The 20,555-nt window shown below is 42.7% G+C and overlaps 1 protein-coding gene across 10 annotated transcripts in view; it reads right to left on the reverse strand.

The window, feature by feature from the left end:
• HDX (highly divergent homeobox) overlaps positions 1-20,555 on the reverse strand; it is a 44,234-nt gene that overhangs the window by 18,843 nt on the left and 4,836 nt on the right. For 6 of the 10 annotated variants that reach the window (XM_077922394.1, XM_077922396.1, XM_077922393.1 and 3 more), the window contains exons 2-5: positions 16,672-16,818; positions 13,966-15,090; positions 5,023-5,076; positions 134-280 (exon numbers count right to left, since the gene is read on the reverse strand). In XM_077922394.1, coding sequence (XP_077778520.1) covers positions 134-280; positions 5,023-5,076; positions 13,966-15,090; positions 16,672-16,818 — 1,473 coding nt within the window. The remainder of the gene's footprint in view (positions 1-133; positions 281-5,022; positions 5,077-13,965; positions 15,091-16,671; positions 16,819-20,555) is intronic. The other 4 variants (XM_077922398.1, XM_077922397.1, XM_028715527.2 and 1 more) reach the window with 4 other exon arrangements.

Below are 20,555 nucleotides of genomic sequence, written 5' to 3' on the forward strand. Positions count from 1 at the left end.
GAGCACTTCCTAACGTGGCCATTCATTATGTAACACGTGCAGTCTATTTCAGTCTACCTCATGTAATTTTTTAAAAAAGCTTTCATCTAGGCTATTTTCTGCAACCAGAAACGGGAGGACTGGAGGTTCTTACCCGTACTATTTCACAGTCAACATTTAACTCCGCAGCGACTGCTTCAATTTTCTCTCTGCAAATTGCACCAAGGCTCGTCATGCCCCTGTCCCAGTATCTCTTAAGGGTAGCTAAATCCCGGTCACTGAATTGTGTACGGTCTTGTAGCTGTAAATCAAGCACACACTTTATTGTTTTAAGTACTAGAAAGGAGACAACAGTTGAAAATGAAGGTGTTCCACATGGTGTTGCAAAGTCAAAAATTAAAGCCCAGTTCCTAACTCCTAACCTTTGAATGAAATAAGAAGTTACCATGTAGATTAGGCTGGTGATAAAGCACATGCCTGGTCACTTGCAGGGGATAAATATGGCTGCATTTATCTGGAAAAGCATGGTTCTCCTCCTCACCATGCAAGTTGAGGGGGAACCATAATAACTCCATTGGTTATTGGCTGCAAAGCCAACTTCCACAATATAAAACAGGGGTGAGGAGCCTGTGGGCCCTCCATATGTTGCTGGACTTCAACTCCCATCATCCCTAACTACTGGACATGTCAGCTGGGGTTGATTGGAATTGGAGTCTACCTAAAGGGTTACAGGTTCCCCAATCTGGATATAAAATGTACTATTAAAAAATGAACTTTGCGGGGGCAGCGGCGTTAATCTCTGGTCACTAAACACCAGTCCCAAATAAGAAGCCACCCAAGTGGCTCAGGGCTGGACTTTGGCAAACTTGAGAAGGAAGAAGACTCCAAAATTGGAGGACAGCCAGCAGGGCACCTCACTAAGCAAAGGGATTTTTAAAGTGACATGGTGATTGTCACTAACCAAGAATTAGGAAGCAGGTGGTTAAAAAAAGAAATCCATGTAAACAAGCTCTTTGACTGAAGATTTCACTTTGCCCTTTAAAGCACCACTGTCTGCTAAATCATTCACATCTTGCCTGGCCTTAAATTCATCAGTCATGTTATACAGATGCTGAAGGACAGGTTGTCAGACGGTTTTCTGGCAAAGAACTTCAATTAATACACTATAAAAAGCAGCCCTTGTGGCTAAGTAGAGGCTGCCTCTCTGTCATGCTCAAGATTACATATGGTTTCTCATGTGTGAAGGTCAATATTTGTTTCTTCTCAATATTGGGTAAGGGATGGCCTGCAAACAGCACTGACTCTTTTGAAGGGCTTCCTTTCCCTGTCCCCATACCCTGAATACTAAGCAGCATATAAATATCTGAAATAAATAATAAATACCGCTTCTAACCACCATGCAAAAATATCTCTTATTCCACAGCATGGGCAATGTTGTGCTGAAGGTAACGCTCACAATTCTTTAACCAAAGCTAAAGATTCTTTGGGACGCGGGTGGCACTGTGGGTTAAACCACAGAGCCGAGGACTTGCCAATCAGAAGGTCGGCGGTTCAAATCCCCGCGATGGGGTTGCTTGGTCCCTGCTCCTGCCAACCTAGCAGTTCGAAAGCACGTCAAAGTGCAAGTAGATAAATAGGTACCGCTCCGGCGGGAAGGTAAACGGCGTTTCCGTGTGCTGCTCTGGTTCGCCAGAAGCGGCTTAGTCATGCTGGCCACATTACCCGGAAGCTGTACGCTGGCTCCCTTGGCCAATAAAGCGAGATGAGCGCCGCAACCCCAGTCGGTCACGACTAGACCTAATGGTCAGGGGTCCCTTTAAAGATTCTTTAACCTAAATTCACTTGCATCGCAACTAGGAGAAAACAGAGGTATAGGATAAAGAGGTGTTTATCAATGCCTTGAGATGCCTATTTGCCTTAAAATTATCCTTTCTTTTAACTATCTGGCATTATATTCTTCAGCTAATTAAGACCATGTTCACTTGAACAGCTAAAATCCCAAAACTGCTTTCATGCCTGTGGCATTCCACCAAGAAAGAAGTTAAGGTGAAGATTCCTGAGCAGTTTTTCCAGAGTAGGCAACCTCACACCTCTCTGGGGTTCCTGCCTCAATTATACAAAGACTGAAACCCCTGGGACAGCATCTAGCACAACTGCAAATACTTAAATACTGTGCCTGACTATATATAAGAAAAGCTTCAATTTTTAGATTCTCTGATCTATAGTAAGGCACCATATCAAAAGCAGGGGTTGGGAACCACTAACCCACAAAGCTTCTCCATCCAGGAACTATTATTGTGCACTTACTCAATTTATTAATCCCTATACACTAGCAGTTTACAAAATTTGAAGAGCATGAAGTATAAATTTTAAAAATGCATTAAAACAAAAGTACAGTGGTACCTCGGGTTACATACACTTCAGGTTACAGACACTTCAGGTTACAGACTCTGCTAACCCAGAAATAGTACCTCGGGTTAAGAACTTTGCTTCAGGATGAGAACAGAAATTGTGCTCTGGCGGCATGGCGGCAGCAGGAGGCCTTATTAGCTAAAGTGGTGCTTCAGTTAAGAACAGTTTCAGTTTCAGGTTAAGCACGGACCTCCGGAACGAATTAAGTACTTAACCTGAGGTACAACTGCAATAATAACCTATCAAACAAACCAAATACAGTGGAACCTCGGGTTAAGAACTTAATTGTTTCTGGAGGTCCGTTCTTAACCTGCAACTGTTCTTAACCTGAGGTACCACTTTAACTAATGGAGCCTCCCGCTGCCACAGCGCCGCCACCGTGCGATTTCTGTTCTCATCCTGAAGCAAAGTTCTTAACCCAAGGTATTATTTCTGGGTTAGTGGAGTCTGTAACCTGAAGCATCTGTAACCCGAAGTACCACTGTATGAGTGGCACATACAAGGGTGCTTCCATGGGATTAGAATTTATTTTTCAGGGCTAGCATACTACACATTCTCCTTCCAAGATTACATTAAGAAGTGGACTGAATCCTCTTGGTAATAGTTGTCTTTAGAGGGGACAGTAAGTGTCTGTGTATGCTCCACCAGTATGTGGGGGTTTTGCTGAAATTTATTGATTTAACGAAATTAATATACTGTGTATTCAAACTAACAAACTTTGAGAGATTTACATAGATGATTTCAAATGAGAGTCAGGAAAGCAGTAACTTATGGATAAGGCCCTAGATAATAAAATGTAACTCTTTAGAAGCAATAAATTCCAGGATACTAAATACTTGGGTGTTATATCCTGGGGGAAACAAGAGAAGGTTTTCCAGATCTCCTGCAAACTTCCCAAAATCATTTAGCTGGTCTTTGTTAGAAACAAGATGCTGGAATAGACGAGCTCTTCATCTGATTCAGGAGGATTCTTATGTTCTGAAAAATAGGATTGCACTGCCCCACTCCCACAAAGAGTCAATGGGAAATGGAAAAGCAGCTCAGCTGAAAGAAACATTTTGACAGCACAGATGAGAACAAGATGGATCAGTACATGCTCCAACACATTCAACACACACATAATTTAGCTGTACTAGAGGTAGTTGCCCCTTTCCTAGCTGTCATTGATATTTGGGGGAATGTGAAGCTGAAAGTATCAAGAAGATGAATCTCTATACAGCATTGAAACAAAATTTAAAAAATCCTTCCAGTAGCACCTTAGAGACCAACTAAGTTTGTTATTGGTATGAGCTTTCGTGTGCATGCACACTTCTTCGGCTTTGGGTCAAAATTTATCTGCAGCTCATTTAAGAATGGCATTCAAGATTGCCCTAGGTCACAAAACCAATGGAGCTATTTTGTTGTCCTAGCACAACTGGAGACACTTATAACATACTTTACCCTTTTAGCAAATCTCATTTGAATACAATTTCCTTGTGCAAATAGAGAGATTATATGAAAGTCTAGAAATTGTGTCATTTGTTAAGACTACAGCATCTACAAACAGGTTTAAAATTGCTTTAAAAGCATATTCAATTGCAGAGATTGAGGCTATTCAATGCCACCACAAATTAATAGTTAGATAGTTAACCAACAACACTAAAAGCAGAGTCTGTGCACTGTTGTTTTTCCATGGTAGATTTAGAGTTATTGCTGAACTGAAAGATTTATAGTTCTCTGTCATTGCATTTTCCTTTCGCTATGTGCCAGACAGCCTGGGTTTCATTCTCTCTAAATTAATTAAATGAGACAGAAAAGGAGAAGGCAAAACTATTTAGAGGCACACAGAATGTAAAAGGAGAGCTTTCAATAGTTAGTTGAAATGGACTATAAATTCTAAATATGAAGGTTTTATTTTGAGAGCCATCCATTAGAGATGTCTTTGTTACTCTTGCCATTAGCAATGCTCATCTCCTTTTAAGTCTTATTCTGCATTTCCAAAGGGCTATGCCATGCTATTTTTCACTCCACTGAGTTTCCCAGTTGATTTTAGTGACACCAATCCATCACTAGAATTATTTGACAACTGGAAATACATTGCAGTCCATCTTACAAAAGGAGGATTCCTAACAGCAGGTTTAATTTTGAAGTTTTATTGCTTTTGTCATTATTTAAGCCAACAGTGAGAAATCCGTGTTGATACTGCTAGCTATTAATAAAATATAGGAAACATTACTGTCAATGGGGAGACTTTTAGGATCTCCATGAATGCAGATGATAATCTTCACCCTTTCTCATTCACTACTGTCAGTGTTGACAGAGATGCTTCGAGCATTTTACAAGGTTGAAAGTTAAGTGTAACATAAATCAGAATTACTATCAATGGCAAAGGCAATGTGAATATGCAAAGTTACTTGGAAAAACAGTGCATACCTCTGACTGTGGGTTACACATATCTAACAATGTCATCTCTGCACTTTAACAGGAGATGCTGAGGAAGTAGGAAGGGGGCTGTGGGTGGGGAGGAAAGATTTCGTTTCAAGACAAACTTTATTTAAAACCCTACTCGTATTAGTTAAAAAGTTCTAAGCTTAAAATACCTAATCTACGTCTGCACTTTGTTCACTTACTGCTTCAGTGAGAAGTACTTACAGCTCTTTTTCGTGAACTTCCCATAGTCCAAGGTGCAGGAAGATTTCCTGAAATCTGAGGAAAGAAAAATAATATTCTTCAAAATGGGTTTGGAAAGATACACAATTGTTGTCACAGACCAGGGAAACTGTACCTGGTCAGTGGACTGCATCTGGAACTGGTCCACCCCACCCCCCACAGGCCAGTCACCTGAAGTCAAGTGATTAAACTTTAAAGGGTGAATCATCATCTTCCTTTCTAGTCATAGATTTGCATTTGGTGCCAAATTTAAAAGGCGCCAAATACAAGCCCCGCATGCAGAGGAACAACTGGGAGCACATTCTAAAGCTGTGGCTCTACCCACTCTCCCCCAGACATTATAAGATGTCAAGTGTGGGAGCAGGTGGGCCTCAGGAGTCAGAGATTTTTCCATCTCCGATACTGAGCTTGGCTCTTGTGTTGTCTTGACTATCTTATGTTGCCAGCAGTGTCTTGAAGTCCATCCTGGTGATATTAAGCCCAAACAAACCAACTACTCTCACATTAATCTGGGTGCCATCGTCCTTAAGTCCATGTTCCCCTACAATGAGTCCAAATGTCATCTGTAGTCTGAATCACCCAGCTAGGCACCTGAATGAGAATCTCTGTTTCAGGTGACCTGTAGAAGGCTATCCAATAAAATCTTCACACTTAGACTGGAAACAAGATCCTCAGATGGAGGTTGTTCATAATATGTAACCTTGGTTGTTTCTCAAACAGATAAAAGTCCACTTCACATGTGTAGTTCTTCCAGAACTCTGTTCCCAGACCTGGTGTACAGTGATAATTTATGCCATCGTCTTTTGTCCATTCACATTCCACTCCTTTGAAAACATTCCTTCCGTTGTTCAAGGCCTTACAGAGCTATAAATAACGCCCCGACAAGATGCCTGCTCCGCCATTAAAACACTGGGGATTATTTTCCTCAGCCCGCCAGTTAAAGAATAAAGTCACATATATAAAGTCCTGTCAGATGTAATTACCAGTCCTTTGTCTTGCCAAATTACTCTCTCATCCACTCCTGGTTCAGTCCAAAGATAATTTAAATAGGGTCCATTACCTTGGTCAGGAACATGGGACATGGGTGGCACTGTGGGTTAAACCACAGAGCCTAGGATTTGCCGATCAGAAGGTTAGCAGATCGAATCCCTGTGATGGGGTGAGCTCCCGTTGTTCGGTCCCTGCTCCTGCCAACCTAGCAGTTCGAAAGCACGTCAATGTGCAAGTAGATAAATAGGTACCGCTCCGGTGGGAAGGCAAACGGCATTTCCGTGTGCTGCTCTGGTTCGCCAGAAGCAGCTTAGTCATGCTGGCCACATGACCTGGAACCTGTACGCCAGCTCCCTCGGCCAATAAAGCAAGATGAGCGCCACAACCCCAGAGTCGGACACGACTGGACCTAATGGTCAGGGGTCCCTTTACCTTTACCTTGGTCAGGAGGGGAGGGTATAGAAAAACATTGTAAAAACCCTTTGTTGAGCCCCCTTTCTTTTCCTCAGTATCAGACAAAATAACCTCATAACAACTACAAACGATTCTTTCCTTTTGCAGGGGAGTGCCCCTTAAGTAAAGCCAATATTCCAAATTCTTGAGGAACTGATCACAGATCATGCCAAAGGCGGAGGTTCGTCCATGGCAGGGACACACTTCCCAGGCCGCACCCATTCTGCCTTTCAAGCTGGCAGATACAGGCTTAAGCGACACTGCAGGATACCGTGCACTCCCCAGAATCCCCTGAGGAGCTTTGCCAGGAATTTTTCCTCATAAATTATTGCTTTCCCCTGCTTGGACAGCTCCACTGCCCTGGAGGGCAGAAGAGCTCGACCACCATGACCATGACATCAGGCCGGAAACCCCTGGCTGTTTTACTGTTGATCTGATCTGGCAGGATCTGTCTTATCAACCTAAGCAGCTGTGAAGTTAACTACTTATCAAAAGTGAACAATTATTCCTTTTTAGGAAGCTGGACACATAATTTGCCAGGCCTACTATTAAAGACATACTATTAAAGACACTCTGCAACAGACAGATGTGGACACGTGTCTGGTAAAGTTCTTTTATAGCCTAGTAGCTTGTACGCGGTTGGGCACAAGCCTCAGTCCAGTATACCTGAAGGAACATCTTCACCCACATCATTCAGCCCAGACAAAGAGGTCCAGTTCCGAGGGCCTTCTGGCGGTTCCATTCCTGTGAGAAGCGAAGTTACAGGGAACCAGGTAGAGGGCCTTCTCGGTAGTGGCACCCACCCTGTGGAATGCCTTTCCATCAGATGTCAAAGAAATAAACAACTATCTGACTTTTAGAAGACATCTGAAGGCAGCCCTGTTTAGGAAAGTTTTTAATGACTGATGTTTTAATGTATTTTTAATCTTTTGTTGGAAGCCGCCCAGAGTGGCTGGGGAAACCCAGCCAGATGGGCAGGGTATAAATAATTTATTATCATCACCATCATCATTATCACCGAGAGAGCTCTGCTGTGGCTTGTCCCATTCCTAGCACAGCAAACAGTTTGGAAGCTTCCAAGCCAAGGCTACTTTGACGTGACACGGCTGTAGCCCTGCACACTACCAGTGTTTTCTATGCATGCCACGCTATAGGAGCAAGGTTTGCTTCTGAAAGTGAATGACTATTTTTCAAGTGTACTCTATTAAAAAATACTAATAGAATTTATATTAAGAACACACTATTTTAAAGTATTTTAAAATATCAAAAGTACTACATCAAGACAAACATTTCATCCCAAAGGAAAAGTACATTTCAATATCTAGAAGTATCACATTGCTGAACATAATGCAATACTATTTCTGCTGGCAAAAATTTGCATGCAGTGAAAGCCATTAGCAATTTGTTCCTCTATAATCAGATTTTGTTACATTGAAATTGCCAAGATAAAATGCGCTCTGTCCCCAGTCAATGGCTTTTCATAATCAAGCAAAAGATCACAATTGTTCTGGTTTTCAAACTGGAAAAATAACCCGTAATTAGCCTATCAACCTTTTCCATGAAACATACCCCACAGGTTTTTATTCTTTTATTACCCAAAGAAATCTAAACTCTACTGTGAAATGCAAATTAACAAGCAGGATTTGGAATGGCAGGAGATAACCACAACACTCACCTGTATCATCTAAATAGAAAGCATTTTTGCTTAGTGTTTTTTTTAAAACAAACAAAATAAAACCAAAAACATTAAGACAGTTGTTTCTGTAACTGATAAATGCTAGTCCAAAAGCCCACAATCTATGTTCTTCAAATATGAGATCTAAGTTGGGGGTGGGGCTGCTTCCCCACATTTTGTGATCTCACAGAAAACCCACCCAAAGGTGGTTTTTAGCCTCATAAGAAAGCTTCCACTGATTTCCCAATGCAAGCTTTGTAAGGAATGGAAATTTGATACAAACTCAGTGCACAAGGAAAGAATCCATTCACCATGGTCCTGGATCCAGATTTGGGGGCCCTTCCCAAACAGAAACATTGCACATTAAAGGCTTGCAAATACTGAACACAATCTCCAAGTTAAAAAATCAGAAACTAGCTTTTTTCATAGTACAAACACTATGGATAAATCACCCTCGAAAACGTGTTTACTAGAATAGAGTTTTGGTCACTCAATGGATGGGGAAAGTGTTCTGATGAGGGGAGGGGGAGAATACTATGCCACTAAAATTTGACTGGTTTGAAGGACAAGCCACCTAGAACATAAATAGGCCTATTTTACTACTGACTGAGGGACACTGCTGACCAGAGAGAGGGAGACAGAGGGAGAGAGACAAAGAAGAGGAAGACAGAAGCTGAGGGAGAAGGCTGGAGTAGGCAGCTGAAGGAGAAGCAGAAGCAGAAGATGGGCAAGAGGCTACTGAGCCTAAAGGAAAGCTTAGTACACAGCCTGCCCCCCAAAAAACTGAATCACTGGATTAAGCCAAATATTGGCAGTGAGGCCATGTAAAGGCATTAAAGCAGTGAGGAGAATCCCTTCAGGAGCTTCTGAGTTGGACCAAAGTGAGAACTACCTGCAAGCCTCACTCAAAGAAAACCAGCTGAAGTCTACAGCACCTGGTGGTGCAACTGACTATGGGAAAGGGACTAAGTGTTATTGGCTATCAAGTTAAATAAGGTTAGGAATAAAGTTTTATCAGCCAGGCTTATGTAAGCGTCTGTAACTGTCATTGAAAGATACCCTATGACAGCAAATATAAGTAGGTCTTAAAGACACAGTAGCAAATTGGAAGAACTGTATAGTATTTATTTCATATTTATACTTTATAATAAATAATTACTTTTATTTAATTCTAAAAGAGTCTCTAGCTAGTTTTGTACCATACCTAAATTACCGCCATTACCAGAATATACCATATTTTTCGCTCTATAGGACGCACTGGACAATAAGACGCAACTAGTCGGGGGGGGGGGGAGGAAACAAGAAGAAAAAATTTCTGAACCCCAGAAGCCACAACAGCAAGAGGGATCTGGCTTCTGGGATAGCCTCTTGCTGTTCTGGCTTCGGGGACAGCCTTTGAAGCCTCCGCAGAGCAGCGGGGTGCTTTCATCCCGCTGCCCTGCGGAAGCTTTACGCAGCTAAGCCAGAAGCTAGAACAGCGAGACGGAGCGCTGCGGAGCGCTCCGTCTCCCTGTTCTGGCTTTGGGCTTAGCCGCACAGCCTGCATTCGCTCCATAAGATGCACACACATTTTTCCTTACTTTTTAGAAGGGAAACGGTGCGTCTTATAGAGCGAAAAATACGGTAGTTAAAAGCGTTGGTAACTATGTAGTATAGATATCTGGCAGCAGAATTTAAAAGGTGAATCAGTAGCAGAATAAAAAGTGACTATCCGCCCATAATATGAGGTGAGTATCTCCACATCCACTCCAAATATAGTGCAATAGGGTGAGAAATGTATGTTTTAAAAGCCAACTTTTTCAGAGCCAAATCCATGTACAATTTCCTCTCCACATTAATAAAGAAATTCAGAAACAATATTTTTTGAACTGCTAATCTAGCCATAGAATTTCACTCTTTCACTATAAAAGGGTCATTTTACCATTCACTACTAAATAAAATAATAAATAATAATAATTTATTTATACCCTGCCCATCTGGCTGCGTTTCCCCAGCCACTCTGGCTCCCAACATAATATTAAAAACATGATAAAACATCAAACATAAAAAGCTTCCCTAAACAGGGCTGCCTTCAGATGTCTTCTAACAGTCTGATACAGTAGTTGTTTATTTCTCTGATATATGATGGGAGGGCATTTCACAGGGTGGGCACCACTACCGAGAAGGCCCTGTGCCTGGTTTCCTGTGGCCTCACTTCTCACAGTGAGGGAACCACCAGAAGGCCCTTGGAGCTGGACCTCAGTGTCTGGGCTGAACAATGGGGTTGGGGACGCTCCTTCAGGTATACTGGGTCGAGGCCATTGAGGGCTTTAAATCACTAACACTTTGAATTTGGCTCGGAAATGCACTGGGAGCCAATGTAGGTCTTTCAGGACCCGAGTTATATGGTCTCGGCAGCCACTCCCAGTCACCAGTCTAGCTGCCTCTTGTCCCCCCAAAACAGTACTTCTGTCTTGTCAGCCTCAATCTGTTAGCCGCCATCCATCCTCCAACCGCCTCCAGGTACTCACACAGGACCTTCACCGCCTTCACTGGTTCTGATTTGAAAGAGGTAGAGCTGGGTATCACCTGCATACTGATGAACACCCAGCCCAAACCCCCTGATGATCTCTCACAGCGGCTTCATATAGATGTTAAAAAGCATGAGCGAGAGGACAGAATCCTGAAGCACCCCACAAGTGAGAGCCCAGGGGTCTGAACACTCATCCCCCAACACCACTTTCTGGACACGGCCCAGGAAGAAGGAGCAGAACCACTGTGTAACAGTGCCCCCAGCTGCCACTAGACGTTCAGAAAGATGTCGTGATTGATGGTATCAAAAGCCGCTGAGAGATCTAGCAGAACCAGGAAACAGCTTTCACCTTTGTCCCTAGCCTACCGGAGATCATCAACCAGTGCGACCAAGGCAGTTTCAGTTTCATGAGGTGGCCTGAATCCTGGCTGGAAAGGATCCAAATGGTCCGCATCCTCCAGGCATGCCTGGAGCTGTTCAGCAACCACCCGCTCAATCACTTTGCTGAAGAATAGAAGATTTGAGACTGGGTGATAGTTGGCCATATTGGCTGGGTCCAAAGATGTTTTAATAACCAATTCTTTCAGCAGGTCTGGGAAGGCTCCCTCACAGAGGGAAGAATTCACCACCCCACAGAGACCATTGCCCAGCCCTTCCCAGCTTGCTTTTATGAGCCAGGGTGGGCAAGGATCAAGGAGACAGGTGGTCGGTTTCACTTGTCCAAGCAGCCTGTCCACATCCTCAGAGGTAACAGATTGGAATTGATCCCATGCAACTTGACTAGACAGGACTCTAGCACTCTCCTGCCCTGGCCCTGCTCCCAAGGTGGATTCTACCTCTTTCCGAATCTGAGCGACTTTATCTGCAAAAAAAAATTTGCAGATCTTACCAGGCCCCGATAGCAAAGGTGGTTCTGTTGAATTGTGAACCACCTGAAAAGAGTCTCTGCTGCTGTTTTCTGCAGATGCAATAGAGGCGATGAAGAAGATCCTCTGTGCTGTCGCTATTACCACTTGGTAGGCTCAACACTGAGCTCTAACCTGTGTCCGGTCCGATTCAGAATGAGTTTTCTGCCACCGGCTCCCTAGCTGTTTCAGCAATTATTTCATCGCCCTCTGCTCTGGGGAAAACCACGGGGCTGTCTGAGCTCAATGCAATCGGTGAGGGCACTTCAGAGCCAGAAAGTCAATAGCCCTGGTTAACTCCACATTGCAGCAGACCACCAGGGCATCAGCTGAAAGGCCTTCAACAGTATTCCTGAAGGAGCATCTCTACCCCCATCGCTGACCTGGGTTGCCCGGTGGACAAGCAGTGGCAAGGACAGGCCCATCTGCTTCATCCAACCAAGTCTCTGTTACACATGCCAGATCAAGTCCTCCATCCACGATCAAGTCATGGATGACAGCCGTCTTGTGAATCATTGACTTGGCATTGCAAGCAGCACCTTAAGGTCATGTGGGTCTCCCTTGTCAATTTCAGTATCCTTCTGGTCAAGACCAGACCCGGGGGCAGGGATAGTCTTCAACCAACTACCAAACCTGCCTCCTCAGTAATGACATGGTCTGGTCCTGCATAACTCCTCCTCCTCCTGAGATCGGTCACTGAGATCAGTTGTCCCAGTACACCCCCCCATGGAACCCCAGCCATTCTGTTAACTGGGGCTCACTCCCAAACAGCCCTAACCCTCTGCCGTTCTAAACAAAATACAAACTATACAATCAAACAGTAGAAACCAATACTACATTTATACTAAAATTAAACTAATCCCCAACCCCAACTAAACGTTTATCCCACCCCAACAGAGCAAAAACCACACAAAACCCAACATTTAAAACGCCACAGATTAAAAACTATTTTAAAACTATTTTAAAACATTTAAAAGCATTTTCAGCAGCAGCTGAAATCTGATTAAGCAACATTCACAGTAAAAAGCACAAAGTTTCACAATCTTTGGTTTAGTATTTGTAGTAAAACTACACACTAGAGCATGGGTAGACAAATTAAGGCCTGGGGGCCGGATTCGGCCCAATCGCTTTCTAGATCTGGCCCGTGGACGGTCCAGGAATCAGCATGTTTTTACATGAGTAGAATGCGTCCTTTTATTTAAAATGCATCTCTGGGTTATTTGTGAGGCATAGGAACTCGTTCATTTCCCTCCAAACAAAATACAGTCCAGCCCCCCACAAGGTCTGAGGGATAGTGGACTGGCCCCCTGCTGAAAGTTTGCTGACCCCTGCACTAGCGCAAAAACATCATCAGTCAAACCTTTCATACACTGAAAAAATCTTCCATGAATTTAGCAGCCACTCTCAGGTTAAAAAAAGCTGTCACTCTCAGGATGGCAGATAATTTGGATAGCAATTTAGCCATCAGGTTAACGTAACTGGTCACAAATCCTGGGCAGGTCTAACCAGAACCTCTCTAGGCCTGGTACCAGCATCCTTGTGGCTTAGGCAACTGCAGCAAGTGCCAACGCAGGAAAACTAAGACTGTCATGTTTCACTGCCTCTGTAAATATGAGCAGTGTTAGAAATTGAGATATGAAAGCCTAGGTTATGGGTGCAACAACAGAATGTCTAGGCAATCTTTTTAATAACAAGAATACAAAGCTGAAAATGAATAAACTGCAGCTAAAACATTATGTTCATTTTTCACATGGTCTAGTCCTTTCCCTACCCACCCCCCTAATATTCTTCAGAGAGTAGCTGGAAGTGGGGAGGCAGAAAAAGCTCCTCCTTTTGTTCCACTCTGAAGTCTGAAATCTTCAGCACAGTACTGCACCCAGAGCTCAGAAACTGCTTGTGCTAATGAAATTCACAAAATGCACATAGAACAATGGGAGTTTTGAACACTGAATGAGTGAAAAGTCCAGGCATGATACCTCTTTCAAGGCAAATGAAGAGAGCAGGAATGGTGAGACAGACTCAGCAAAGGCACACTGGAGTTACCTTTACCATTCATGGATAGAGGCTTTAGGCCAAAGTAGCAATGAAAAGAAAACAAAAGGCAGATGTGATTCGCACATGCAGGAGAACCTTATGGCCGTCACACCTATGGCTCCACTATACAGCAAGACTCTGCAGCTTCATGTATTGGTGCAGAGGATAAGGTGTCCAAAATCATGGAATAGAATGCATAATGATTCAAGGTGTTTTCTTGGCAAGAAATGCATAAAGCAGCTGCAATTCACTGCACAGAAGTTAACTTGCTGGAACTCCTGGTTTACAAAAACATCAACAAAACAGAAGACGATGTCAAAGCACAAGCATTAAAACGTAGGAGGAACTCCAATTACCTGGTAATTATTTTGGTTTTGAGACAGCCTTCGTTGATTGGAAGCTGCAGAATGAGAAGACAGATTACCTCTTGATGGATAAGAACTGCTATATAGTGTGCTGGACATAGTATGCAAGGAGGTACGTGGAGGCAAGTGGTAGTCTCTGTTATGATACGGGGTACTGTTGTGCAAGTCCCTGGAATTAACCAAGTGTGAACTGCAGCCAACACTTCTGCCTGACCCTGCTGGGCCTGTGCCTGGGTTCTCCACCATGAGGGATGTGCCCCTTAGTCGGGGGTTATTCTGTATCTGGGCACCCATTGATGCCAATTCTTCCTCTCTAGCATACTCATCATCGACATCCCCCGTTTCCATGGCAATGGACAAATAACTGCCATCTGCAGAAGAAGAGGACGGTGGCTTCTGAGTATTTCCTCCCAGGATTCTCTGAGGTTGATCAGTAACAGCCAAGGAAAAAACCTCTCGAATTTCCACATTGTGTGTGCTGCAGGAAGGATCTCTAATGCTGGCCCTTTGCCCAGATGGCACATGTGAGGCTAGGATCGGATGCTCCGGTTTCGGTAACCTTTGACATCCCATCTGTTCCACTTTGCTTGGTCTGTGGCACAACATGGGCTTCTGAGGTAAAACCAACTCTGCAGTCTGAACCGAAGAACCACCATAGCTTTTCTTAGCATGGTCATAAATAGAATTTGCTGAATTTAACACACTTGTTTGCCTTGACAGGATAATAGTCTTTTCTCCCAGGAACAGAGAAGCATTTTTACAGTGGGGGGCTTGCTGTGCCACTGCAATCTGCTGCCGCTGAAACTCAGGTTCACTTTTTGTTTGTGGCCTTGGAAGAGAATTTTTATGCAGATCACTCACCGATGCACTGGACTGCTTAGTGGACACCAGCCTGTGAGAAGATCTGGCTGGGGTGTATACACCGGTTACCATGACATCGTTGTTGGAGGACGTCCAAGATGCCTGTTGGGTTTGGGGGGAAGCAAGGTTGGCTATGCTTCGGACATTCGTTACTGTAGGTATGTTCAACGTGCTGGCAACAGTCCCTGATGGGGTGCCTCCAGAATCCACAACATTCTTGCTGCTCATCTTCCTTCTTTTGTTGCCAACCCAGGTCTGCAAACACAAAAGGGTTCATCAGCAAAGGATCCAACTCAAATTCATTTCATTCAGTCCAGAGTATCACAGTACAAAGACTAAAAAAGTGAATGAATGAGACACATGAGTGACTTCTACCTTTACTATTAACTACCACTTGCAATTTTCCAGCTGTTGCTTATATACCACATGCCCTTGCCCATAAACAAGCCACCAGAGTGCAAGATTCACCTCCCCCCCCCCCAGGCCCTTTCCACCATAACTTTCTGTCTCTTTATCTTTTCCTTCTCCAAGGAGGAGGAAGGATCAATACTGAACTCTAATATTTCTGGACACTGAGCAGTAAACCTTTGAACTGTCCTATGTGACTGTACCTTTAATAGCAGCTTGATGCGCACACATCACCACCTCCTAATGTTTACAACCATGCTGCAAAGATCTCCATCTACCCATTTCTGAAGATCGAACTTTTGCTATTGAACAGTTGGGGCGTGAAGAACATGCTGGTCCTGCTATCAAAGTATATTCTATCATTTCTTCAGCATAATAGATACATAATAGTTCCAAGCAAGGCCCCTGAACAACGCACTGCAATGTACATGGCTGAAAAAAATATTCCAAGGCAGCTAGTACTTTCCTGGTACTGTCCTCACCTAGAACTACAAGGACTTAGCATTTACCCCACCACTCATAAGAACAAGTGAGGTCAACTCAAAAGAAATTCTTAAAGAAGATTATCACAAATTGTAAGAGCAACAACGCATATACCAGGAATCTTCCTAATATCCAAATCAGATCAAGAATTTCATAAAATGGCTAAAATGTCCCCAGCGTCTTCCTCATCAGTTGAGAAAGGGGGGGGGGGTGTCTTGCCATAGAATGAACTTAATTGCCCACCCACTCCTGTTTTAGCAGAAACGAAATTAAACTACAACATTTTACTAATGTAGTGCAAACTAATGCAATTAAACTACTGTTTCAGATTCATTTCACACTGTTTGAGAGCCTTTATTTCTTTTATTTACTGCATTTATATACCATCTTTCTACCAAGGCACCCATTAGGAGGAGGCAAAGCCACCAAGCTTACACTCAACAGGGAACTGTAGCCAATAATGAACTCCTGACAAGCATAGCTGTATGATACAGGTGCTTACAAAGGCATATTTGTTACACTTAATTTGTAGGCATAAATCTACAAAGCATCAATGTAACTGCACCCCAATGTAATGTGTGAAGTGTCCCTTACATACTTCACACAATCTTGTTTGAAATAATAATCAAACATCCAAGTTAAAAAGATGAAAGAAATTTTTCAAACATCTACAAAAGCTAGAATTTCAACAAAAGCCCTAACTTCAGATGCTAAAGAGACTTAAGTTGTTTGGACAAGATGAAAGCACTTCATAGCACTATCTCAAACAACAGGCAAGACTATAACGAGCTGTCATGGGGGGGATGGGACAAAGCACAAGTTATATTGGGGAAAGGAGCTTTTTGGTTTCTTAATAGCTCCATGTCCCCTGCAGATAAAGAAGCAAAACAAGTGCATTTGATAAACTGTTATGCAAATTTTAGCATGGAAGACCTGAGTACTTACCCTGACTACACTGAAGTCCAGCTTAGTTTCTTGTGCACACTGTAATATGAGCTGAAAGCAATTTTTACTCTGATTTGTCATTCCATTTTCATAATAACGCTGCAATATCCTTTGTTGTTCTGCAGTAAATACAGAACGCAGATTCATCTAAAAATAAAAGAAGATACTATGAAAATTGGAATAATTTAAGACTTGCAGATTATTATTATTTTTTAAAGCAGGTGCTCACTTATCCAAGCAAATAGAAAACTACAGTGGACTGAGCTCTGTTATATTCTGGTTTATCTGCTATCAGTTTTCTTAATCATACAAAAATATTAATACATACAAGAATCAGAGAACTGCCACATTTTCTAAATAACTAGGAGGGTTGTTGATAGAATCATGTTTGTAGGCATTCAGGAATGGATTCTGTCTCTCAGCCACATTCAAGAATGTCCAAGAAGTGGGACACTTGGTTCTTAATAGCTTCCACTGAGTTCTATTGGAAAAAAGAAATTGCTTGCAATCTGGGGCATACTTGATTGCACAGACTGGGAACAGGGGGGAGATTTGTTCCATCTTGCAGACATTGAAGCAAGGGATCTCTGTAATATACTTCAATGAAAGAGCCACAGCTTATCTGATATGATATAGCCGGCTTGCTATCCCTGAACTTGTAAGTATATGAGAATGTACAAAGCCACATTATGCTACACCAGGAACAACTCTGGACAGCGGTGGCCCTAGGGTGCTTTTCTAGATCTACCTGGAGATGCCAGGGATTGAACCTGGGACATTTTGCATGAAGAGCAGGTGCTTTATCACTGAGCTACAGTCCTTCTATACACATCTATGTATGTGGAAGGGCAAAAAGTGTTGCCCTCAGAGCCCAGGACCAGAAGCATAAGGACCCTTCTCAAATGTTTCAGCCTTCTCTTCAGTCACATGGACTTGCCTAGTTATAAAGTAGCACTGTGGAGGTATCTTGATTTCCCTTTCCAACACCTGAAAGTGACTAAAAACTTGCCATTTCTAAAGCCGAGCAGTTCTGGTTCTGCACAGTATCTGGATGAGTGACTGTTTGGGAATCCCTCATAAATCTAACAAAGTGCAGGAAAAACTACAAGAGGTTCCCCAGAAACTATTATTTTTGTGCAAATTTAAGCAAACATAGAAAAAGCTAAACCCAAAGTTTCTACTAAAGTGGTGCATATATTACAAAGCCTGTACAGTCATACCTCATGTTACGTCCACTTCATGTTACTTTCTTTCAGATTACATCCCGCAGCAACCTGGAAGTACCAGAAAAGGTTACTTCCGGGTTTCGCCACTCACGCATGCACAGAAGCGCAAAATGACGTCATGAGCATGTGCAGAAGTGGCGAATCGCAACCAGTGCGTGCGCAGACGCGCCACTGCGGGTTGCACTCTTTTCGTGTTGCAAACGGGCCTCCGGAACGGATCCCATTCACAACCAGAGGTACCACTGTATAACAACTTACAGCACAAGTAGAACTGATATACAGATCACATTTTATGGTCATATAAATGCAAGAATGAGTTACCCAAACAGTAAAAATAATGGCTCTGAAAAAGCATGGATCATATTAAGGTTGTTGAAATTAATGTATATCATCCAGCTCAAGAAAAGCAGATTAAGTCATGTGAAGTTCCTGCAGGAAGAGTCTGTTCTGGGCCCTGTATAGAGTGTCTAAAATGGATACTCAAATGGAAAGAGTATCTTGTATAAAAGATGTATACCTGAGTTTCTAACTGCTTCTTGCTGTACTTCTACACCTCTAATTTTAGAGAAAATATGCTAATTAAAAAATTATCTATACTGTAAAGTAACAGTATGTTAAAGGTAAGTAAAAAATTACCAGTTTTAGACTCCTAATTAAGAGCAGTTGCCAGGACATTGCTCCGTTCACCTCTACATAGTTCCATTCCCATTTCAGACAATGTGATATATAAGAATATTTAGCTAAAAACGAAATATTGCCCAAACCTTCTGCTCCATGGATGGAACATTTACTTTAACAACCACATGTGCTCTACTAGTGCTAATCTATTCAAACATAGAAGAGTATATGAAGGCTACTATGTGTTAGGAAATAAGATTGCTAGGTGAATTATTGGACTTCCTGTTTGGCTGCCATGGTGAATGGCTGTGCCCATAACAGTGCAGCCCTGTCGTGCAGACAACAAGGATAATATGGGAGTAATTGTCCTCCCGAAGGCCCCCCCCCACCAGGGCTGGGGGGAGCAGGCCACCCCCAGATCATCTGATATCTGTTGCCCATCCTGAAGGAATCCAGGGGGCGCTGGGTGCAATGCACTGCACATCTTGGCATCTCCTCAAAGCTGGCGCCATGAGCAGAGGACACCAGTTTCTTAAGATAAAAATTCAGACTTATTTAACAGGCATGCTGTGAACTAGCAGAGATAAAATAATTTGCTAATTTAACCAGCCACTGAGAAGGATTTGATGTGGAGAAAGACTTTCGTCGTAACTAAAGGACAACTGTTTGAAATATATGAGTGGGCGCTAAGCTACATGCAAAATAAACTTTGTGAAATTTTGACTATGATTCTGGCAATGACCATTAAGGGAAAGATGAAAGGAATTCCTGATTGGAGTTACTGAGTTAGCGGGGAGGCACCATCTCGTTAGCAGAAGACCAAAGAGGAGAATTCTAGATATCTGCCCAGGATTAATGGTGGACTGTGACACAGTTAAAATTATCCCTGTGAGCAGAAAACGAAAGTAGCGTCGATGAGGAGCAAGAATAACATCACAAAGGACTAACCTGCTTGTTGAATTAACTGGTGGATTAATTGTATAGCCCCAGGGGGACTATACAATTTGTACTTGTAGTTTTACCTGGTAAACCTCCCCCGAAGGGCAACTGTTTGAAATACGCAAGCGAGCCTGAAAGAGCATTTTGCTGCCGTTGTGGTTTAAATATACAGTGGTACCTCGGGTTACAGATGCTTCAGGTTATATGATTTCGGGTTCCGAACCCAGAAGTACCAGAATGGTGCATGCGCAGAAGCGCCAAATCGTGATCCACGTGTGCGCAGACGCGGTGCTGCGGGTTGCAAATGTGCCTCCCACACAGATCACTTTCGCAACCCGAGGTTCCACTGTAATACTGACTGGGTGAAGATTCTGGCAGCTACCCTCAGTGGAAGATGGAAAGAATTCTGGACTGGAGTTAATGTGTTTCTGCAGAGGTACCAGCATGTTGGGAGATGGAGCGAGATTACAGAGGGGAATTTCAGATTTCTGCCCAGGGTTTGGGATGTGGAATATTATGGCTCCTGTGAGCAGAAACTGAAACTGAAATTGCTGGAGTGTGGATAACAACAGGGGAAATATTTCATCCAGAATTAAGAAGGCAAAAGTTGAACAGACCAGTGGTTGCAAAAATAAATGAAAATTAAATGAAGGATTAACATCGGAATGGTTTATTGACTAACTAAGAAATGCTATGTGATATTTGGATGATCAGCATTTCGTGAAATTCAGAGCATGGGAAGACACCCAAAGATACATAATTTGGCATTTACATTTGGCTTTTTTATTGTATTGTAATTTGGAATGTTTTAATGTGTTTTTATTGGATTATTAAAATGGAAAACTTAACAAATATTATTTTTAAAAAAATGATTGCTAGGTGAATTATTTCTCACAAACCATTTATATGTGGCTCAAATGCAAAAAATTAAAAAAATTAAATACCAAAGAGGAAACACTGCCACATATTTAACCATAAACTGTATCCTCACACATACTATAACAGCTCCTAGCCCGCAGTAAGCATAGATCTAAAACTAAAGTGTTCTTAACAGGTCTACTCACTTTCCTAAACAGAAATATAGGAAGCAGGATTCTATCA

Source organism: Podarcis muralis, chromosome Z (assembly GCF_964188315.1).
Source record: "Podarcis muralis chromosome Z, rPodMur119.hap1.1, whole genome shotgun sequence".
Taxonomy (NCBI): Eukaryota; Metazoa; Chordata; class Lepidosauria; order Squamata; family Lacertidae; genus Podarcis; species Podarcis muralis.